This window comes from Serinus canaria, chromosome 24 (assembly GCF_022539315.1).
Source record: "Serinus canaria isolate serCan28SL12 chromosome 24, serCan2020, whole genome shotgun sequence".
Taxonomy (NCBI): domain Eukaryota; kingdom Metazoa; phylum Chordata; class Aves; order Passeriformes; family Fringillidae; genus Serinus; species Serinus canaria.
Genome location: NC_066337.1, coordinates 7168237 through 7190770, shown reverse-complemented (window position 1 = coordinate 7190770; position 22534 = coordinate 7168237). Strand labels below are relative to the sequence as shown.

At 47.7% G+C, this 22534-nt stretch overlaps 1 protein-coding gene across 1 annotated transcript; it reads right to left on the bottom strand.

The window, feature by feature from the left end:
* Positions 1-84: 84 nt before the first annotated feature.
* Positions 85-21787, bottom strand: USP28 (ubiquitin specific peptidase 28). The gene is made up of 23 exons (XM_050983570.1): positions 21733-21787; positions 18008-18140; positions 17438-17549; positions 17103-17265; positions 16087-16173; positions 15521-15658; positions 15026-15099; positions 14463-14539; positions 14197-14345; positions 12068-12195; positions 11800-11895; positions 11253-11432; positions 10350-10564; positions 10040-10110; positions 9500-9728; positions 7910-8113; positions 7269-7408; positions 4863-5041; positions 4692-4770; positions 4286-4365; positions 3179-3302; positions 2523-2721; positions 85-1200 (listed from the first exon to the last, which is right to left on the bottom strand). The coding sequence occupies exons 1-23, from the start codon at positions 21769-21771 to the stop codon at positions 1025-1027; spliced, it is 3072 nt and encodes a 1023-aa protein (XP_050839527.1). The 5' UTR covers positions 21772-21787; the 3' UTR covers positions 85-1024.
* Between the last annotated feature and the right edge of the window lie 747 nt (positions 21788-22534).

Below are 22534 nucleotides of genomic sequence, written 5' to 3'. Positions count from 1 at the left end.
GGCAGCGCTACTAATGACAACACATTTTGTACAAGGGGAACCTTCAGGCAGAACCCTTGAGTGGAATAAAGACATGGAAGGAGCTTTTTCATTCTAACATAGAACAAATGCTTTTATTGCACTGTTAGAAAACTCTGCATAGTTCCAAAAAACAGGATCCTCCTCCACTGAATCAGAACTTTTGGCTTACAACTGCTGCAGCTCAAATCCAAGCACAGGGCGACCGCAAAAGGAAATGTCAACAGGGCACTTTGTTAACGAAGTCAACACAAACACCCACCACCAACACAAGGGGCTGATCTGAGCCCTCACAGTTCCCTTTGACAGTAATCCAGCCATGACCCACCACCCGAGGGGAGAAGGAAGTTTGCTTTCCGGCCACAAGAATATGCTTTGGGGTGATGCGACTGCCCTGAGCCAGTCAGCTCCTGCCAGGCACAAACCCACAGCCCCGTCCTGGCTCCTCACTGCCAGGATTTGCCTGTGTCTCTTCAAGGAAGGCTCCTGTGTGGTTTCTGGTGCCAGCTGGAGTACAAAAGGCAAAAGCCTGCTTCACTTGACCACAACATACAGCTGCGTGCATGACTGCCCACGCTGCAGAGCACGAGCCACTGCTCCTTGCTGCCTCCTCCTCACTCAGCCCAGGCTCCTGTGAGCAGGAGCCTGGCTGGACTGGAACATGTAGCCTCTGGCAGTGGCCATTCAGGGAGCTGTGGAAGTGCCCGACAGCCCAGCCCCAGTGCGCAGTGCTGAGCAGAGTTGGGCTCCTGTGCCATCGTGGGCCCAGGGGCTGCATCTAGAAGGCTGCCAGGACAGAAGAGCCTCTGGAGCCCGGCTGGGCCCTGCAGTGCTGCTGGGGCCTGCACCTTGCACTGTAACAGTGGTCCAGGTCCTTTGTGTTACTGCCTTACGTTGTGCCTCACAAGTGCAATACTGCTTTTTATCCACTCGTATTTACAAAGAACACAGCTTGGAATCCAAAGGGCCCCTCTGCTCCCCGCTGCAGCCCCGGCGCGGCCCGCGGCTACTGCACCGCCACGGCCGAGGCGCTGTGGATGGACTCCATCACGGCCGCAAAGCGGCTGCACAGGTCGTAAGGGGAGTTGGGCCGGATCTTCGGGGGCTCTTTCAGCACAATGACCTCAGTGGAGCCGTCCAGGAGCCGGGGCAGCAGCTCACCCAGCTTCATCTGCAGCTTTGCTGTCAAGGGGGAAAGCAGGAAACAGTCAGTGGCAGCAAGGGCAGAGGGCTCCAGGCCCCGAGTTAAGGAGCTGAGATGCCTTTTGCAGGCTCCTCTCCCTATGCTGAGAGCCGCCCAGCCCATCACCAGGGACGAGCAGCGGCTGCTGAGGCAGAGGAGGCCCCGTGCCAGCCGCCAGCTTGTGTCCTGCCTGCCTCCCAGGACTGCATGAGGGAGGCTCCACTGCCACCTGGCTGCCTGAGCACAGGGCCATGTCCCACTGAGACACAAGACACGGCGCTTTCCCTGGAAAGGCGCTGCTGTCCTGGCTGTCAGGTGAAGAATCACTGCGTGCTTCAGGGTGACACTCAAATACTGACTGTGCAATTGAGGGGAATGGAGCCTCCACACCCTGCATGCCCCCAGACAGGCCAGTTCAGCCTGTGCTGAGCTGGAACCGTCCACTCCCAGGGCAGGTCTGAGGCCACTGGAGTGCACGATACACCACAGCCCCTACGGCGGGAAGAAGAGCAGGCAACACCTGAGCCAGCTCATGTGACCCGGGAGGGGTGAGCACTCAGCTTCTTGTTCTTTAAAACCTTCTGTGTAACCAAAGGCTGTCACATCCAGCCCAGGAACTGGGATAAATTTATCCAACAATTATTTTTACAACTGTATTTTGAGAGTAAACCTCTGTGGTTCTGCATAATTTTCTTTCATCAAGTTTACCCCCTGTTAGTGATAAAAACTCTGCAGGGACTCCCCAGACCTTCATGCACACATCAAGGGAAGTCAGGACCAATTTGTCTGAAATGACCCGAGGGGAGTCACAGAGGCTGACTCCAGAAGAAAACACAGAACAAGAACAGCTGCCCAGAACCAACATTCAGCTCTACAATGACAAACTCCTCTTCAGAAGGCAGAGATGCCCCAAATCTGCTCCCCCATTCCATCTTCCATAACCCTGGCCTCTGATAACACCTGCTCCTCCGTCCTGAAGAGGAGCATGCCATGCATGTCTGCATTCACCTGCCATTCCTAGGTACCTCCACTCAGGGAGAAACCCTAACAGAAGACCCAAGCCCCTCAAGGGAACTCTAAGCCATTCTTGGGTCCCATTTTCGGGATGAAGGACACTTCTGCAGCTTGTTTTAGTGCAAAAGATTAATTTGTTCTGTAACAGGATTTAATGGGTGATTCAAATGCATTTCTCCTCCCACAATTAGAAGGGCCTTGATGGGCTGCAGTGCAGACACCAAGAATTTAATTTGAGATGGTCTTGAATTCTTTCCCAGTTCAGATCCCGATACTGCCCTGCCCATGAACAGCAGCCATGTCCTACCATCCATGTCTTCTCGTCCCAGATAGGAGCACCAGCGGTTCCTCATGACCTCGATGGCATCCAGGTCCTCTTTGGAGATCTCAAAGTTGTTCATGAGATGCATGCAGGGGATGATCAGCTCATTCAGGATGCTCACACCCTCTGACACATGAGCTTCTTCACAGCTGACAAAAAGAGAAGCTGCCACCTCGTTCAGCTTCTGGGGGTGGAGGGAGAATTGGGGAGAGACTTGTAAAGAACAAGCATGGACCATGGATAACCATCCAGGAAAGGCCCAGCTTGGGCCCTGCACTGGCAGCCACGCAGAGAATAAGGACTAACAGCACCAGGTTCTGGTGGAACAGCCACTTTCAGTCATGGGAAACACACCACAGAAAACAAACTTGAAAACATATATATTCATACACACACATGCACTTTGCTGTTTCTGTATACAGAGAGCATACAGCTTATTTACAGTTCTGGTTTGAAGATGGCAAGAACCAGATCTGCCTTTGCCTAGATTCCCTGAAACCTATGCAGCATGTTCTTTCATTGAATCATGATTATTTTTAGTCTTCCATACAGAAACAGTTACACTGGTCTTGGCTACCACAGCGGCCTGGCTGCTCCCTCCCCTCCTCTCCAAAGTGAGTGCTAAGCCCCTCCATACAAACCAGGAGACACTTCCTCCGGTACAAGGCGATCAGCGACTCGCTCACGCCTCGGTTGGTTCCCTTCAGCAGCAGCTTGGTGTTGCTTTGGTAGGCGTAGACCAGGTAGGTGAGTGACTCTTGGTACCTGGAAGAAGGAGGTCAGCTCTGCAGGCACTGGGCTCTGCCAGGCCCGTGACTACAGCCATTCCCTTGGCTCAGCTCAGGAAACCTTTCCTGCTGGGCCTGGCTGGAAGCATCAGGCTAAATGGGAAAAGCTGTATTTCCTTGCCAAAGCACAAAAAAAGAGATGCCCCATGTCAAACCATTCCTGCATCTTTTTTCCCAGAATGCCAAACAAGTGTCTGGGCAAAGCCCCTTACAACCAAGTTCATGTGCAATGTGCTTGTTCCATGTTCGTTTTCTGTACTGCTCCAGGAACTGCACTATGAGAGGACACCCGAAGAAGGGCAGAAGGCTGAGCATTTCAGTCCCTCACACATTTCAAGCTTCAGGTGAGAAACCAGAACTGCTGACAGGGATTAGGTCAGCTTGGGGGAATTCTAAGCTGCTCTTGTCATGTCTCATGTAAATTTCCCCACCTGAATTTGGTGGCTTGTTACTGCGAACCACCTTGGAATTCAGTTCTGTTTCCATCCAGGAATAATTTCTGAAAGCCTGCACCATTTAAGGAAAATACAGGTTGTAGAATGGTAAGGAGGAAACCAAGGCCCTTTGAGGGCTCCAAAGTATGTGTTTACACAAAGCGTAATATCCATCTCAAGGCAGTTTCCTTTTAATACAGGAGTCCAAGGTGAAAAATTCCAAAGTGATGGCAATCATTCCTGCAAATCCATCTCTGGAAAACAGAAAAAAAGCTCTACTTCCCAAAGGGAAATCTTAGAGAAAACTCTCAGAACTGTCAGGCAGCCAGCCAGCAGTTCAGCCTCATATTTTTCAAACTGCTAACCAAGCTTGATTGTGGATTCAAGAAGTGCTAATAACAGGTCAAAAAAGCTCCCACTGGCCTGAAACACAGGCCATTGTGGTTCAGAAAGAAAAATTTTTGTCACAGTGGCCTTTACTTTTAGCCACAACTTATCTTGTCCAAACACAATTAGAGGAACTTACTTTCTATTCTGGTAGAGTTCCAACCCTGTCAGCAGGTAAATGGACACCTTGCGAAAAAGGCTGTAGTCTTCATGCCATCTCTGAGGAGAGGAGGAAAGCAGAGCATCAGCCTCAGCTGGAACACTCACACGCATAGTCTGGGGTCCCTAGTGCTACCCTTTGAAGTGTTTAAATGTCTCTCACGAGTGACACATAAATGAATTTAGCCCACTGCAGACACTCCTCCAAGCTCAGATTTCCATTGAATTCCTTCTCCCTCAGCAGCCTTCTGCAGACATCCACTGCCAACAGGCATGCAGTGACCACTGTGCTGGCCACGCAGCTCCATGCTGTGCTCCCCATTTTCCAATTTGGACAGAGCCAGCTAGGACAGCATAAAGGATCAGACAGCTCTCTGGTCCCTTACCTTGTACTCCTCCATGTCAACATCGTCAGGACCGATTTCACTCAGCTTTGCCCGTGCCACCTTCATGATGCTGATGGACCTGCTCCATGTGAGCAGAAAGGAAAAAATCACAAAAGTGGCCTTGGCCACATCCAGGTGGGAAAAGCCTTCCCTGGAGTCCTGGGCACCCACCGTTCATCGTAGCTGAGGTTTTTGTCTGCAAACTGCTCGAGGAGGGTCCGTTCCACCACCTGCTGTGGAGCGTTGTTCTGCAGGAAGTAGATGAGCACGTGCTGCAAGCGGGCATCGTTCTGGGGGGTTGGGGTCTCTTTGGAAAGCAGGTACAGCCGGGAGTACTCCTCATGGAATGCCTGCCAATGGAACACAGGTACTGACAGATCCACCTGTCTGCTGAATGCCACAGCAGGCAACAGGAGCTCAAACTGGTCCTGTTTGGACGGACTCCTGTGGTGACAGAGTGTTAACCCAGTGTCCTCTGCTGGTGATAACCCAGTGGTCAAAGGAAGCCCAGCAACACCTCAGCTCTAAACCAAGGGCCCCCACAGCCAGGCAAACCCCCCATGTGAAGCGTGAGCTTCCAAAAGTGTCAGGGTGTGTAAATGCCTTTGAGAGAGGGGGTACAGCTGCCTTAGATCGATTTGGCAACCCTCTGACAAGTGCCCAGGCTGCCAAAATCGACTGGGACACACTTCTACCTGCAGGAGGTGCAAGAATATCTTGTGATTTATATTCCCATAGATTACCAGCATGGATGATTCTTTCCATGTGGTATTTTTAGTTAAATTTACCTGCTTGTAAAATCTAACACCAGCTTCAGCATTCACCAGTGGTTATGCTTTCAAACCTCTGTTCACACAGACATTTCTTGAGGACATCTTTGACAGCAGAGGTCACAAGTAAGGAAGTATGTTCAGGACCAAAAAAAACAAATTTTACAATACCAAAAGAATAAGCAGAAAAAAGTAAAGTTTCTGTTTGTCTTGGCAGGAGGGTGTTCTCTTGCAAGCTCTAAAAATTGTTTTGAACCCACAGATATCTCATCACTGTAAGAGAACAGGAACTGAAATGCAGGGCAAAGGCCATTAACTAGAAGAAAAAGTGCACAAATCGTTCCCTTTACATTCCTGACCTGTCAATATGGCACATACACTCTATTCTGGGAAAACAGATATCCATACTATTTGATTTAGCAAACAAATCAATACCTTAACAAGCCCTGCTTCAGACCCATCACGATCAAAGGTCTGGCGGGCTTTTGCAATAGCCAGGATGACACCTTGCATGGCTGGACTCAGCATCACCTACCACAAAAGCAGGAGAACAGACACAAACAGGAACAAGGAAAACAGTAACAGACAGGGAAAGAAGAGACAGCATAGTGAAGAATGGAAGAAAATTTCAAAAGGTAAGATTTAAAGGAAATTGTATGAGTACAGGTGTGATAACTGGGGCTGTGAGTTACTTGCATGCTACCAACTCTATCCATCACATGCACTTTACGCACTGGGCTTTTTTTTAGGCAATTGAAGATCTCAAGGCTGGTCACTCCAAACCCTTGAATTTTTAACTTCAACAAGTGAGAAAGTAAAGCAGGCTGGCCCTGTCCCCACCATGTCCCAATCAATCTTCCTAAGACATGTAAAATAAATGCAGAACCTGTGGTGTAGCAGTTCCTCGAGCCAACATCACTCAAGAACATCTCAAACCTACTCAAGGAGTGACAGCCCCAGTGTTGGTGTGAAATCCAACTCGTGCAAGTGAGAGAACTTCAAAACACTGCTTGAGCACGTGTCAGAGTGGTTAAAGTCAGACCGCAAAAAATCAGTGGGCAGGGTATGTAAATTAATTATGCTGTTGGGATTAAGGTCTTTGGGGACAAAATAGTAACTGAAGCCAGCAGAGACACTTGTAAAGAAATTAACACAGGTAGGACCAATTTTGATACAGTTGTGCCAGAAAGAGGACTTTGACCAACATGCAGATTGACAAATTGAGCACTCTTACAGAGCTCCTTTTCTGATGACATTTAAAAATGGAATTATGGAACGACGCGGTCCCCGTTCCCTTCCGCGGGAGGAAAACTAACTTTGTACAGGACGTTGCTCCTATGACACCCACCCTTAGGGCAGCTCAAAGCCAGCTAACTACAAAGCTACAGGCTAACGAGCAGCAGTAATTAACCCCTGCACTGGGATCTGTACCTCCTCATTATATCCATCTGCATCGGATCTAACGGGAATCTTCCCCACACTGGGGATTTCCACTTCAGAGACCTGTGAGCTAGTTTGGGCAGTAGCCTCTGCTTCCTGAGTGTCCCGGGGCTGCTCTGCCTGAACTGTGGGGGATGTTTCTTCTGGATGGGCCTTCAGTAGCTCTACCTCCTTGTGCTGTGGCCAAGAAGAAAAAGAAGAGAGAGTAAGAAAATCCAAAGCAAAATACAGGAAAGCCAAAGGGGACCAAGCTAAACGTGGTACAGCTACAGAACTTCACAGAAATGGGAAAAGCAAAGGTCTCTATCAAGAAGAATAATATGGAGACAAGAAGGAGGAGGTTCTTGGGCCAAGGCTGAGCTCCTACCTCGCACAGAGCTGCCTCGACGCCGTTCTTCTCGTAGGCATCGGCAGTGTTGGCAATGGCCTTGGCAGTCTGCTCCTTGGCAATCCTGGCATGCTCCGAGGACAGGGAGTGCACGCTCGGCTCACACACTGATGACTGCTCTGTCAGGACAGAGGTGTGGTACTTGTCAGCAAGAGCTGCAGGATTTTTTTTCTCTCTTGTTCTAAAATGCTTTGCAGTTTGTCCATGCAGTTTTACATAGCTGCCGCCTTTATGCCCGAGGTGCTTCAGGCGAGTGTGTACCCCTTTCCAGTGGGAATGGCACATGGCATTGGGGATTCCCACTCCAGAGAACAGCACTTGCCCACTCCATATTTGTGAAAAAAAAAGAAATAGCTGGAAATGAACTGATATTAGCCTGTGATGATTAAGTGAATGGGAAACAGCATTTCTGGGGACAGGCTTGGAAGGCTGCACATGCAAAACCAGCAGAACAGCCTTTTGTACTGTCAGGGCAGAGCCTCCAGCAGCTGCCTTTGCTGCCTCTTTCACACCTGCTCCTGCATTCTGACACATTTGTGCAAGACTTCAACACAGTGGTACTGGTGACCAGCGGGATATTCCTGGTTCTGATATGGTTTGCAAATTCAGAGCAAGATTACCTGGTCCTGACTCAGAGGAGAGGTCCTGCAATTCAGAAGTAGGTGAAGGCTCCATCTGAGGAATCTTGCAAGATTGCTCCTCGTCCCACTCCTCTGCCTCCTGCTCCAGGCGCCAGTTGTCCTCCTGGATGTAGTGTCTCAGTTCTGGGGACAAAGCTTCCACTTCTTTCTGGAGCTGTCTAGCCTCTGGGCCCTCATCCTCATCTAGAGGAAATGCAAGACAAGCATAAGGAAACACACTGTGGCAGGGCACCACCCTTAGGGACTAAGCACACACACATCATCATGGGCAGCCACAAAGAAATTTGCCGTCACAAGGAAATTGGGATAAAAGGGGAAAGAAGCCAAATTTTCTACTGGCTCTGTAATTTAAGGTGATCCAGAAGCAAAGGTGCAAAAATAAAGACAAATCTACAGAGTTATCTAAAACAAAGCCCTGTTTTGTTCTACTACTGGACAGCATTTACACAGAGCAATTCCAGAACCAGCACCTGCTGATGCAGGTCAGACACATCCTGATCCAAGGGCTCCAGCTGTACAGGGAATAGCACTGAACTGCCAACAGGTGGAAAGTTCACAGCTCAGGCAGAGATGGCACACCTTCATCACTGTACAGAAGGTAAGGTAAGGACTGCATGGGTTCTATAGCAGGAGTATCATGCTGATATTTCTTAGTGCTTTTCAGATCTACTTCAGTATTCACTTGTAAAACAGCACAAAACCCAAGCAGCATCAGCTTCAGACAAGTCCTAAATTTATCAAAAGCAAATGGCAACTTTCTATAGCAGATATTTTTATGCACCCTTTGCAAAATGCTTTAAAAAACAACAAGAAATTGCATTAAATAGCAGAAAAAATAGGTTCGTTTCAGAACTGTCATAAGAAAACAAAGAACAACCTCCAGATCCTCATCAGCCACATTTAGCAATGAACAGAATGTCAACTCTCCATTGTTTCTTTCCATTTATTACATCAAAATGAGCCACGCGTGAAATTATTGTGTTCTTGTACAGCTGTTTGCCATGTCTAGAGACACGTGCACAGCAATTTCTCCACAAAGCACTGGCACTGGCACTGCAAACACACTAAGTCTGAGCCACTCAGATACCAATACCTCCCGGAGAAAGGCTGCACAAAAAAGAGCCCATTTAGATTCAGTGTAACAGAATCAAAGACCAAGCAAACGAGTCAGGGATTGTGATAAAAATGGGAGAGATAAAGTAGGAGGTGTTTTACATGCCCTGAGGAAACAAATGCTGCCATAGAAACACTACAAAAAGTCAAAATGAAGAACATCAGCACTAGATGCACATTAAATGTGGCAAAAGGGCAGTGTTAGTCTGTACACACATAATTCACACATGAGGTGCTGTTTCCCATCTCACCTGGATGCTTCTCCTGGCAGTTTTCAGCCCTATCAGGGATTTAGAAATGAGTCGAGCATGAAGCAGGTTATTTCTATCTGAGGTGAAGTTTTGTGCTTTGTCAAAAGACAACTGTGCTGGAGAAGCTGAGGAACATAATGATCATGCAGGCCAGAGGGACACACTAGCACACACATGTCATTAAGCAGCAGTTGTGGCTGTGTACCTGCACCAACAGGGGACACCTGGTCACTGATGTACATCAGGCAGTAGGCACTGGCATTCCTCAAGCCTCCAAATGACTCTCGCTCCAGCTCTTCCCACGATGACTCTGTCACTGAGATGTCATTGTACTTGAGCCATCTTTTACGGGGCTGGTCATATATGAAGGCCCAGTAGTGCCCTGCATTTGCTTGTCCCTCATGGACCAGGACCGCATGCAAACGATAGGGAACCTGCAAAGTGACATGGACATCATTCAGGGGTGCAGCTAGGGACTGATTCTGCCTGACCTCTGTACACCAACAGTGGAAGTGTTTGTAGCTGTAGTATGGCACAAGAGTCGAGCAATTTGATAATTTCTTACTATATGAAAACTTTTTTAAGGAAAGAAGAAAAAAGATTTTCATATGTAAATCTTTCTCTGCTTCATCACTGGAAATTTAAAAATACAGTGAAGGGGGGCAATTTAAACCAACATGTACTAACAAAAATGAGCATCAGCAATACTAGGTTAATATTTACATACTGAAGCTGCATTTCCTACCTGCTGGAGGAGAGGGTCACAGTACATCTGTTCGATGGACAGGTTGATTCTGGCAATAGACTCCTTCAGATCTGCCAAAAACATCAACAATGAGAAAAATGCATAAAAATTAATGACTACTCATCAGGCTATGCTAGTTCCTTTCACTTCAAAGAATTTGAGGCCATGCAGAGAATATGAGATAGACTCAACACCAGAGCTCAAACAGGGACAAAATTATTTTAGTTCAGGCTTTATCCAGCAAAGCTATAGAGGAGAAACCAGCTGGGCATTCAGGAGGAAAATCCCTACAAATGCATTTGGGGCCAACCTTGCACATCCTGCTCAATCTCATTTCTCCATCGCTGCAGACACGTCTGAACCAGGTTCAGCTCTTCCTTAGAGACCACGTGAGGAGCTGGACGTTCAGACAGTTCTGCAGGTGAAACAGGAGGCTGGAGATCCATACTGGAGCTCTGCTGTGGTGAAGAATTTGCCACAAAGAAAGCTTCATCTTCACTCCTAGTATCAGTCCTTTCTTGTATGCTGTGGAGCAAAATCCAAGAGTAATGGGCAGGTTTTTAATCCTTCTCTAGTTTTTCTTTTTTTGGAAAAGAATACAAAATAAACAAAACAAAAATTACTCCAAAGCTGGAGCAGGATTTCCTTTTAAGAGCAGTATAAAATGTAGAGAGAACAAATACACTGAAATGTGCTTCTGCCTTCACAGTCCAAACTAAAATATAGGAAGAATACTAAGTAAAGTTCTTAGGGAACTCTCTAAGCACAGATCCACAATGAGCAATGCTAAAAATTCCTTCCATTGCTACTAAGAAAATGTGTGTGTTTACTCAGCTTAATTTAGTGTTAAACCAACCATGCTGGCCTGGGTTATAATAATCCAACATTGCTGTAATTTACTGGTCAATGAAGCAAAAAAATGACTAGCCTAACCAAAAAGAGGACATAATTTAGTTCTTAACTGCTGCTTAGGCAAGGAATATAGGGATGCTTTTGGTCAAGGAGAAAGAAGAGACCAAGATGCAGTGTTCTACTTACACCAACAGAACCAAACGACCAGCAGTGACCCACTACTTGCACAAGCATTTGCACACTGCAGTATTGTGTTCACCAGTGCCCAGATAAATAACCCACTTTTGGAATGCCACCCAGGATCATTTGGTTGGGAGGTGAAGTGTCCTCCTGTGCACCTTTTTTTTTTCTGTTTACTGACCTGTTTGGCTGTGAAAGCACGTCCAAAACATTAGGCTTGGCCTGGGAGTGCAGGGGTGTTGTTTGAGAGCTCTGAGCAGAGGAAACAGCCCCAGCTGGCTTTGTAGCAATGAACTCGAGCACATACTGCAGCATGTCAGGCAGTGGAAAGCGGGCTGGGCCAGAGCCATATTCCATGTACCTACAGAAAAATGCAAGGTGTTGTATGAGTGAAGGAATGAGATGGGTTTAAACCTCGTGGGACAAGAGAAGAACAATTTTTCTGTAATGTGCTACTAGGCTTCCTCCCGTCCATTGCCAGTCCAGATGACAGTGTCAACTCTGCTCTTTAAAGAATTTATTCCTGTAACAGTATCAGTAGAATTTAGAAACGATTGAAGAGATAGGTTTGTTTTTGAAAATACACTTCCTTCTCCCACATGTTTCAGAACAAGCATGTTGCTGTTTCTCCTTCCCCTACAAGCTTCTCTGCTATTGGAAAGCTCATTTAAAAGGAAACACTTGCACTCTTCCAGAGGGCATAAAAATAAAACCAGCTAACTACTCACCTTTCCAGTTTCTGCTGCAGAGTCACTATTTTGTCCTTCAATCTCTTCATTTCCTCTCTTTTCATCTGAATAAGATCTTTATTGCAGTAGAGGTACCTAAATAGAAATACAGAGCCCTGTTTGCCAGGTGAGATTTGTTTACTTCTAACATCCACAATCTTCTGTAAATATTTTATACTCTTTCCTTGCTCACCCAAACAACCTTTTAAATTTCTTTATTTATAACAAAGCAATAGCTTTAAACATACCGTACAACAGGACAACTCACCTGTCCATATATATAGTCTGGGGAAACTCTAGCTTGGTGTGAATTTTCTCTGGCTGTCCTAGTGACTGATTGAACTCAAATCGGGAGAGTTCAAAGGTCAGAACTGGTGGGAGTTTTGTAAACCAGCGCTGTAACAAAAGCAGAAATGCCCCCAGAGGGAAATGTTTTAAGATGACTACTAATGGCACATTTTAGACTGATCCTATACGATTTCAGACCGATTTAAAAGTCTCTGTTTTTAAGAACAGAATTAGGTTTTGTTTGCAGAGTGACTAGTCAGAAAGCCAAATTTTACAAGTTAGTAATTTATGCTTCCATTTTACATTTTTACTGTGAAAAAGCCTCATAATTGCTCTCAACATTACTTGTCATTGCCTGATGCATCCAGCTTGATGGATTATTAAGTCCAGCACTGAATTTTACAAATGAGGGGAGGCTACACACAATCTGCACATCACCTAGGAGCCCCCAGGAGAGTTCTTTTCTGAGGCAGATCACATGCAGTGATGAACAAACCAGGAGTTCTCCTGCAGCACCAGAATCCTAATTCTCTCTCTGTCCACTTGCAAACTACTTGATTTAGGGGATTCAGAAGACTCCCCAGCTACTTTCTGTAGCTTCATACACAATTTCAAAGAGTTATGCTGAAAGAAAAATTCTCAGTTGAATTTACACTTCCACTTGCTCTTCCTGGATTCACAACAACTTTCAGCATCCACTGCCAGAAACTTCCTTTACCTATTTCAGCTTGGCACCACCCATTTCATGCTCCCCTCTGGATTCAGGATGAGTACACTAAGCTCCTTGTCCTTTGAGGAATTCATGTCAGAAGTGCTGCAACAACACAACTCCCCCACACCAGAACTTTCTAAGAAGCAGCCCATAACCACAAAGGAGGAATGATTCATGCTCCCATAGTCTGGGAGAAGTTTCTATTAATTCCACTTCTGCTTTGACTTTCAGCACACTTGCCTAGGTGCTCAAGAGACAAAATCACCTTATTCCCTTACTCCCCTTGTCCCCTGTCATGCCACCCTTTACCCACCACATCCTAGGAAATGAAACTAAGATGCACAATTTTCCCAGTAAGCCTTCTCAGAAATTAAGGCAGAGCCTTTTCCTCCTATCTGTGCAGACAGAAGAATTAAAACAGCTCCATGATGGGTCAAATTTCCCTTAATTTTGAGGAACTAAAAAAGCTTGGATTGAAACAAACCTGCCTCATGAGCTCCAACATGCCTTTGTCTCCAGTGCCAGCCAACAACAGCTACACCCACATCCCCTGTAAATGCACCTGAACTGCTTCAGGCAGAAACCAGGAAAACCCAGAACAAACACTTGAGTCCAGAGTCAGAACAGGGCTCCCCCGCTCAATACTTTGTTTCTCCTTTGCTAGTTTAAACCACAGCAACACAATTTTCAGACATTGTCATAGAACTGAAATACTCTTCCCTGCCCACACCAGACACCTTTGCCAATGTTGTTTCCCAGCCTCTCTCCAAGCTAACTTTTGCTGCACTTACACACAGAGGATGCTGAATGCAATGGTGCTTCTTCACATTGCTGCAACCAAGTTTTTTATGATTGGCTTGTGATTAGTGAGATTAAAAAAAAAAAAAAAGAAATAAAATCATCACAGTCAGAAAATAAGAGTGAAACCAAGAAGAAAAACCCCAAACCATACACAATATAATAGGGAGAAAGAGACAAATTCCAAATGGCATACCATGGAGTTAAGCACTGTACTTTTACCCTCCGTAAATATGGAGGCAGTAGGTCTCCCCTACTCAGATACAGGTAGGCTCCAACAGAAAGAGAGAGACTTGATCACACAGCTCAGAGGCAGACACTGACCTTTGCAAATAAAATAAAGTCTCTGAACTGGTTACATAGGACATCACATCTTTATAAATCAGCAAAGACTTAGTGTCTAACCACACTTAGTGTCTGGACACCTAATACTAACAGACATTACATGAGATTCTAGGTATCCAGAAAATGTTTTGTATTCAATTCTTAGAGAACACTCACAGCTGCCATTTAAAGTTATCAGAGTTGCCCTGCACTGTGTGCGCTGCACTTTTCTGCAGCAGGCAACCAAAGGCTCGACAAAAAAAGGTCAAACTAACCTCCTGTCCATACTTCACTGACTGAGATGCTGTTGCCTCATCCATCTCTCCCTCCACCATGGCTCCTTCCAAGCACTCATTCAAGTTCCGGTAACCATTCACCTGAAGGGGATACTGACCAAAGGTCTCAATCTTGGAAAAAGTGTTGCCTGGATGATGGAAACCATACAGAAACCATGAGCTAACTCAAGAGAACAAAAAATTCTGGTTAACTCCAAAACATTCAAAGGAGTTAAAAAGTTCAATCTACCAAAGCCTTAACTCACCCTCATGGACACCCTCAGTCAGGAAAGTCCCGTAGAAGAGCTGCACCATTGGGTTTTCGGATTTGTCCCCAAGGTTCCTGTTTCAGAGAGCAAAAGCACACTTTCGTTTGCAAATGGAGGCTGCAAAAGAAGCCCAAGTCATAATCTAAGCCTCTGCTTCAGGGCCTACAGTCAAAACTACATTTTCTATCCAAGCACTAAATAAAGAGGAAGCTTTTCATTAATTTTCACATTCCAAAGCACACGATAACAATTACACTGGCAAGAGGGGAAAAAAAAAAGGTTAAGGTGCCAGCTTCTGAAAGGAAGTTTCAAACTACCAGAGCTTTTCTGTTCACTAGGGCTGCTGAGCTCCCTCAAAAGCTCATTTACTCTGCAGGCCATATGAGCACTGAGTGAAGTCCCACACTCACCAACAGGACATGCAGACACAACATTTCCAGCTTAGTAAGCCTCATCCACAGGAAACAAAGAACATTCACTTGCTCAAAATTTTTACATAAAGTTCTCCAATTTATTAAAACCCTCCTTAGGTCAAACTCCCGAGACCACACAGCACTCACGTGACATTCACAGTGAGCTGGAATGCATCCTCCAGCCAGTCCAGTAGTTTGTGTGTAAATTCACTCACATCTTGCTGGAAGAGAGATGAGAGTGGAGAGTCAATCGTGACACCCAGCGGAAGGTGTTCCCCCAGCCTGCTGAACACTGAACACAACCTGACTGGTACTGCTGCCTCCGCTCAGCTGAGCTACGTGAGACTCACGTGCTGGGCTGATTTAGACTGATAATGAACTCTGCTTATCTGAACACTAGATCAGAGGAAATTATCGTGATGGCTCCCCGACTACACAGATGGCACTGGGTAGTGCCATGCTACGCTGGCTGGTTAATTAGCATGCGTGTACATTCTGCTCTAATGACATGGGGACAGCTGCTTGTCGGCTGACAAACATGGGAAAAGGCCTCTGAAAGTACCAGCAGGATGAGGCAAAACGGGGTTGCTGTGGCTGTGACTGCTGGTTTGAAGAGAGCAAGGCTTTTCAACGTGGTTTTACCTGTGGTTGTTCAGCTGATCTAAACACGTCCCTCAAGAGTTCCAGTGCTGCAGAAGGGTCTACAAACTTACGCCATGTTCCCAGCATTAATGCAAACAGACACTGAAGCTCTTGCATGAATGCAATATTTCTTTTTCCCTGCATTGCAAAAAGAGAAAAGTCAAAGCCTTCCTGCAGCTCTAAAAAGCACCTTAAAACAGCACTACCCAACACCACAGGCACATATCATAAAAGGTACTCAACTAGCTGCACACTGGCTCAAATACCAGTTCTTCCATCATGCATGCAAACCAACTAGTAATCCGGAGCTGCCAAAGAAGTTTTATAGGAAAAATACGTCCCTGCATAGTAGTTAAAGGCTCTAGAGGACAGAGGTACAAGAAGCAGCCCTTTTTTTTCCTATCCTGATTCTGCCTTTGAGAATTTCCTAAATTTATCTTAAACGTAGCCAGATGATTTTAAAGCCACAGGTCTCAGATGGCCCCAAATTAAACTGGTTAGAGAAAGAGCAGAATGCTACACCACAGAAGAGGGAAACTTGACAGTGTTACTGAATCAAAACTTACAGTGTGACTATGACAACTTTCAAGCACATTCTGTGGGAGGGAGTATCCAAGGACCAGCCTCCGGAAATCTGGTAACTGAAACAGAGACTGAAAGGAGAGGAGAGGTAAACCTCGGTGAGCACCTGCAAGGACTGGACTCACTGCAATCTGATGCCCTGTTTTCACTCCGACTTGACAGGCTTCTTTTGCAAACTTCACATTCCCAATGGTCCCGTGTTACTGAATGCATGTTTACAGTGTAAGCAGCCCCTTGCTGGACCAGGACAGAATCAGAATCATGGAATTAACTAGGCTGGAACAGACCTTTGAGATCATCAGCATGTTTGTACCCACCCAAGGGCGAAATCTCATCCTGCCATTTCTAGGATAGATATAAACCTTTTAGGAAAATCATTCTATTCTGCACAGGCAGGCTCAGAAAAGCATCCAAGAACAAGCCATGGTGAGAAGAATCCATTTGCAGCTTTCTTACTTCCTCTCAGAGCTGAAGACAAATTATTAACCTCTCTCTACTGACGTGAAATGGTTAGGAGAGACAAATCTGCTCAATTCCACTTACTATTGTCTCTTCTTCAGATCATTACTAATAATATATGCTGCCTAGTTGTTTATTTGTCCAAGCATCTATGCCAGTGTATTCCATTAACTGAAATATGATACACCATGTGTTATCGAGCCAACAATAACTGCAGTAAAATTAAATTATCAGTTCACTTTGCCAGGCAAGCTTCTATAATTTCAGCAATGGCACTTGGCCATCGCTGCACAACTCCCTGCATACAGACACACAGTTTCTCTGTATCTGTAGCTATTTTTAAGTAAAGCCTCTTTAACTGCTCTTTGGCTCTTTCTGTACAGGCACATCACATAAACACAGAAGTTTCTGTGTTTGAGCAGGGACACGTTCACTCATCTGCATACGATGACTCCCTCACAGAACTGCTGCATGTTTACTTCTGACACTCTGACTCCAAGACATAGCAAGTTTGATATTAGAGAACTTTTTTGCAGATTACCTGTATAACAGCACTAAACCAACATGTATTTCCTATATTTTTCATTCCAACAGGCCAGTCACCCGCTCTTCTCCAGTCATTCTGCTTGGGGTTCTCTCCCCAGACTTCGCAGCGTTTCCTTTTGGAGCGGTTTTTGTTTTCAGCAGCATGGGCATCCTGTGGTCTGTCACAAGTGATAAACACCGTGCTGTAAAAGCTACAGGAATCAAACTCCCCTCCAGCCAGTAGGTGTCCACCTGGCAGGTGATCCATGGTAGTTCTGCAGTTAGCAGCTTCAGAACCCACTGACATCTGGGAAAACCAAAGTGGGGGGGGCCATTTACAGCTCCACTGACCTTTCAGCTGCATCCCTTTCTGCAGCTGGAGCTTTTGGTGATTCCAGTGGTCTGACAGTGTTGGCTGTGAGGAGGTTGTCTTGGTTGTGAGGGGCAGGTGCAGCACCAACATCTAGAAGTAGAGGCAGCATTCTGATCAGTTTACCACCAGCAGCAGCAAACGTTCTCTTTAACAGAAAATTCTAGAGAACATCATATTTCACAAACATGGCTCTTCAACCAATACAAGAAAAATTTTCTAGCTCAGGTTTTAAACAGAAATCCCTGTTCAGATCATGTCAGGCAACCTAGGAGCCGCTGAGTGAGCTGGATGAGGAGAACAAGGCAAAGCATGCAGCTGTGCACTACCCAGATTTCCTTACAGCTAAATTCAGAGCTTAAGGAAACAGATCAGAGCTCTTGAAATAATGAGACAGGAACATCAGCTTTTTAATTGTGATGTGTCACCTTCAAACATTATTAAAACACTACTAAGTGATCAGTACTGGCAAAATATGCACCAGAACAGAAGCAGGGAGGATGGATGTGCAAACACATGAAGCTGTAGGGGTGAGCAGAGGTGAAGCTTACCCTGTGGGAGCTGTTTGCCCACCACACTCCCTTCCCAGGCGGATGGCTCTGCAGCAGCTGGGTTCTGCACTGGCTCTGGAGCAGGGTCCTCTGTCAGGAAGGTGACTGCTTCCATGAGATCTCCATCAGCAGCCTGGTAGAATGAGAGGAGAAAGTGAAGCACCAGCGAGGACAAGAATAGCAAAGGATTTACCCTTTGCCTCTCATACATCCAGGCTGATCCTATATCACTCTCACAAGCCACACATGGACCAGTCTAACAAGGACCAGCCCATCATCAGCTGACAAACACATCAGCAAACACCTGCATGCTATGTTGGGTGGGAGCCTGAACTTGCCTAACTTTTTGGACAAAATCAGAGCTCTCTTTCCCCAAAACTATGGCAATATACACAAACCTTTAGAGCAGCAAGCAGGAATGCTGAATCCTGAATTCCTGTGATCTCTTTCATCTGATTTAAGAGCACCTGGCAATCCTATGTGCAAGAAATAAAGAAAGCTTATGTGAAAAGGTGACCAGGATGGACATCAAGCTGTTTCTGCAAGGCTTGCTGAGGGCCCAGCGGAGCACTGCTTCTTTCCTTCCTTTCTGCCGACAGACTGACACTCAAGCCCAGTCACATTTGCTTAATGCAAACAGCAACATCAGCTTGAACATCACACTCAGGTATTTTCCCTGCTAAATTCACAGACTAACATTCAACCCCTTGTATCCTCAGGAGAATGCAGCAGGCCTGGGAGGGCACGCCACCCTCGCTGTTGGCTGTGGGATGTGCAGCACCTGTGGTGGGAAGGGGCTCCCCCACCCCCGAGGCAGTGGCATGTGCAGCAGGACATATAAGGTGGCCGCCTGCTCCCAGGGCACGGTCAGGAGCTATTTTCAGTGTGGTGGCACATGCCATTTGTGCATGTCACTTCTTACTGACAATAAGGTGTCAGAGCAAGGGCCCAGGAGCCTGTTATTGCTCTTCCTTCCCACTCCACACAGACCACTTGAGGTTTGGTGAGACACTCGCTGCTCAAGGCCCCATGCGATGGTTGGTTCAGCCACTTAAAACAAATGATTATAGAAACTCTCTTTACCAGACCTATAAAATCTTTGCAGCCTAGGCTTACCATAGGGTAGTCACTGCACATAGCAAGCACAAATAACCTCAGTCAATGACTACTAGGGGAGGCACCTCTCTACAAGGAGCCTCCCAGCACTGGGGGTCCCACCACCCCTGTTCATGGCTGCAGTTCAGCTGATGCTGCTGCCAACAGCTCACTCTGGGTGACAACTGAGATGCAGCTCCATAACATTGGCATTGCATGTGGTATGGGAAAAACATTACAGTAGGAACAACTGCTGGGTCTGTGTCATGTATCCTGATTTACAGAGGCTGTAGAGGATCCTGCAATTAGCACAGCCTGATCAATCCCAGTTCCTTAAGATCACAATTTTAATTAATCTTAACCAACAAAGCTGTAGGGAAATTAACTCAAGTTTCTACTTACTCTCACCATTGAGAAAAAAATTAAGATGCTTCCAGGCCACTGGAGCACAAGTTCCACCCAGTGGGTAATGAGTCAACGACTTTTCTGAGCCCCCCACCCATACTAGTCACGGACGATACTCCACACACAAAGACAGTACACACCTGTGTCAGCTATTCAAACAAAAAACCTCCTACTTTGATGGCAATTCTCTGTCCCATTAAAAACACTGCTTTTGCTCAACTTGTTACAAGAAAGAGCACACATGTGTGTGCAACCCCCCTCAACTCATCCCATGTGCTCTTTTTTTTATCCTGAGAAAAGCCAAGACACTCTGGAACACCACAGAAACCCTAGGAGGAGCTGCCTGATGAGGAGCTGAGAGGCAGGCAGGCATATTCCCACAAAGGCAAACCACTTAAATCATGTTGCTAATTTTGCTGCCTTAGCGCGTGCCGTGCATGTCGGCTGACCCCACCTTACGCCGCAGGGTGGATTTTTCCAGTGGTGAAAAAACCCCACAAACACCCTTGCTAATACACTGCATTATAATAATGAAACCTGAGGCAGGACAGGGCATGATTTTCTGGGGTTTTTCTGCTCCAGCACACAGAGAACTCACAAAGGCTGCTGTAAGCATAAAAGCCAGTTACTGATCCTCTGCTCTAAGTTACCATTTAAAATTTCAATGATTTCTGCATGCTTTCATTCAGCCTTTGAGGAAAGGTTTGTGCTAACAAACCTGTACCACTTTTGAGAGGGTTATGGCTGCCTGGCAGCCCACAGAAGCCACCAGGAACCACTCTTTGTGCAACCAATTTGTTAAGATTTTGGGGATTGTGCGTGGTTTTGTTGCCACAACTAGTCAGGTTATTGCTTTCTGAGGTTACGCACCATGGGGCTATAAAACAAGCTCTGTAGCTGGTAATTAACACCAGTGTGCTGCCACTGCTAACACACCCTGCACTTGCAAACCCAAGCTGAACCAAAGCCCTACCTGCTGGAAAAATAACAACCCAAACCCAAATCCTATTAGTATTAAATTACAGCAACAAGAGATGAGTACAAAACCAAGAGACTGAGAGGAAGGAGGGTACTAGAGATAAGATTACAAGGTCAGCCAGGAATGATGGAATAGAAAGGTTTTGCTATTTTCCTGCTCTGAGGTGACTCACGGTCCTCAGAAGTTTGTCTTGATGAGAAACTGAACAGGGAAAGGAGCAAATGCAGTGCAAGAGTTCAAGGGGGTTCCAGAAATAACCGCATGCAAGGAGGAGGAAGGCTGCAGCACAGAAGAGGCACGCAGAGCCTTGGCCTTCAGCCTCTGCTCCTCGGCCACACTTTTTATCGTGGGGGAGAATGGATACGGAGAGGGCTGGAAACCCACAGACGGCAGCAGGAACAAAGCACACGTTCCTGGCCAAGGCCTTCACAAACCAATATTCGTCACAACAAGAAGCAGCAGGCAGCAATCTTGTCCTGCATTAACATGTGCAAGACGCACACAGACAGCACGGTCTAGTCCCCATCCCCGCAAGACCGGGGCACGGCTCCTGCACTAATTCCGCTTCTAAGACACAACCAAAGGGCTGATACCCTCATCCCATCCCACCCTGTAACTCTGACCTCTCTGAAACGCATCTCTTGGGTCCTAAGAGCACCGAGATGCTACAGGACAGTGCAGAGCCCTGTGTCAATCCGGGATAGTGTGGGCTTCAGTTCCCTGAGCACTGACACAGCCTCGCGTCCGGGTCCGGGTCCGGGTCCCTTCAGAGCCAATTTACGCAGAGCCCTGAAGTTTGGGAGCAACAGTTTTCGTTAACTTGCCCCACGAGATGCTGCTCAGCGGCGGGGAGGGAACACGCGTTTCTGCTCCCCGCAGAAGCGGAGGGTGTCTGAGCGCCCGCCCGAGCCCTTTCCCGTGGTACCGGCGCATCGCGCGGTGCCGCGCGGAGCCCGTTATTCCCAACGAAACACGCGCGGCCGGCAGCGCTGCCCGACGGGACGGGTTCCGGGGGCGCGCAGAGCGGAGAAGCGCTGCGGGCCGGCCCCGAGCGGCCGCGGGCCGCGGGCTCGGGGCGCAGCGGGGCCGCCGCGCTGCGAGGGTCGGTGCGGCGGCAGCCCCGGCCCCGCGCGGGGGGCGCCGCCCGCCGCCCTCCTCGCTGTCCCGCGGGCTCGCCCTGCCGCTCCCTCGCCCCAACACCCCCCGCCGGCCCCACCCAGCCCACGGCCTCGCCCCGCCGTCTCACCTCGCCGCCGCCGCCCCGGGCCCGCAGCTCGGCCGTCATGGGGCCGCCGGCAGCGGCGCCGTCCCGCACAGCGCACGCGCGGCCGCTCCGGTTCCGGCCGCGCCGCCCGCCGGGGCCGCGTCCGCCCATGCCCGGCCGTGTGTCCGTGTGCCCGTCCGTGTGCCCGGCCGTGCCCCCGTCCATGTCCGTCCGTATGTCCGACCGGCAGTGTTCCCCCCGAGAAGCATTCGATCATTGCCCAGGCCTCCGAGCCCGTTCTCCTCCGTCCCCCCAGCCCAGCAGCAGCGAACACCGGCCCCGCCGGCGCTCTGCCCTGGCCGCGCCCGTCTATACTGATAAAAGTGAATTATTTTATTTTAATTACAACAGTAATAAACCACCCCTCCCCTTTGTGGTCCTGTATCTGAAAGGTGTCCGCCTGTGCTGCCCGGCGCTGCCCGGCGGCTGGAGGAGGATGGACTGGGGTGCTCCAGGGGTGGATCCACCCCAGTGGAAAACCGCGAGGAAAAGGCTCGAAACAACGAGGGGCCGGCGCCTGCTTTCTGCTCCAGCCAAACCCATGCTTTTTTGGGTCTGGGCGAACCAGCAGGGAATAAGCATTTCTCAGATTTGCTGAGCCAAAGGGCTGTGTGTTCTCGGCACAGCCCGTATTCTACCTTTCTCTTAACACAAGGGTACTGAAATGGAGATGTCCCAGCAAGGCCCCCCGGGGCTGTGCAGGATCCAGGTGTGTGTGTGCAGACCCCGCGCTGTCAGCAGTGCAGCTGTTGGACCTGGTAATGGGATGTGGCTCAGGCACCTG

Excerpts from the sequence above, each read along its gene's own strand:
- USP28 (XM_050983570.1), bottom strand. The coding sequence starts at position 21,771 with ATGACGGCCGAGCTGCGGGCCCGGGGCGGCGGCGGCGAG. Across the intron at positions 17,266-17,437 it reads GAAAGGGATGCAGCTGAAAG|ACCACAGGATGCCCATGCTG; the intron begins GTCAGTGGAGCT and ends CACTTGTGACAG. Across the intron at positions 14,346-14,462 it reads GACTGAGGGTGTCCATGAGG|GCAACACTTTTTCCAAGATT; the intron begins GTGAGTTAAGGC and ends TCCATCATCCAG.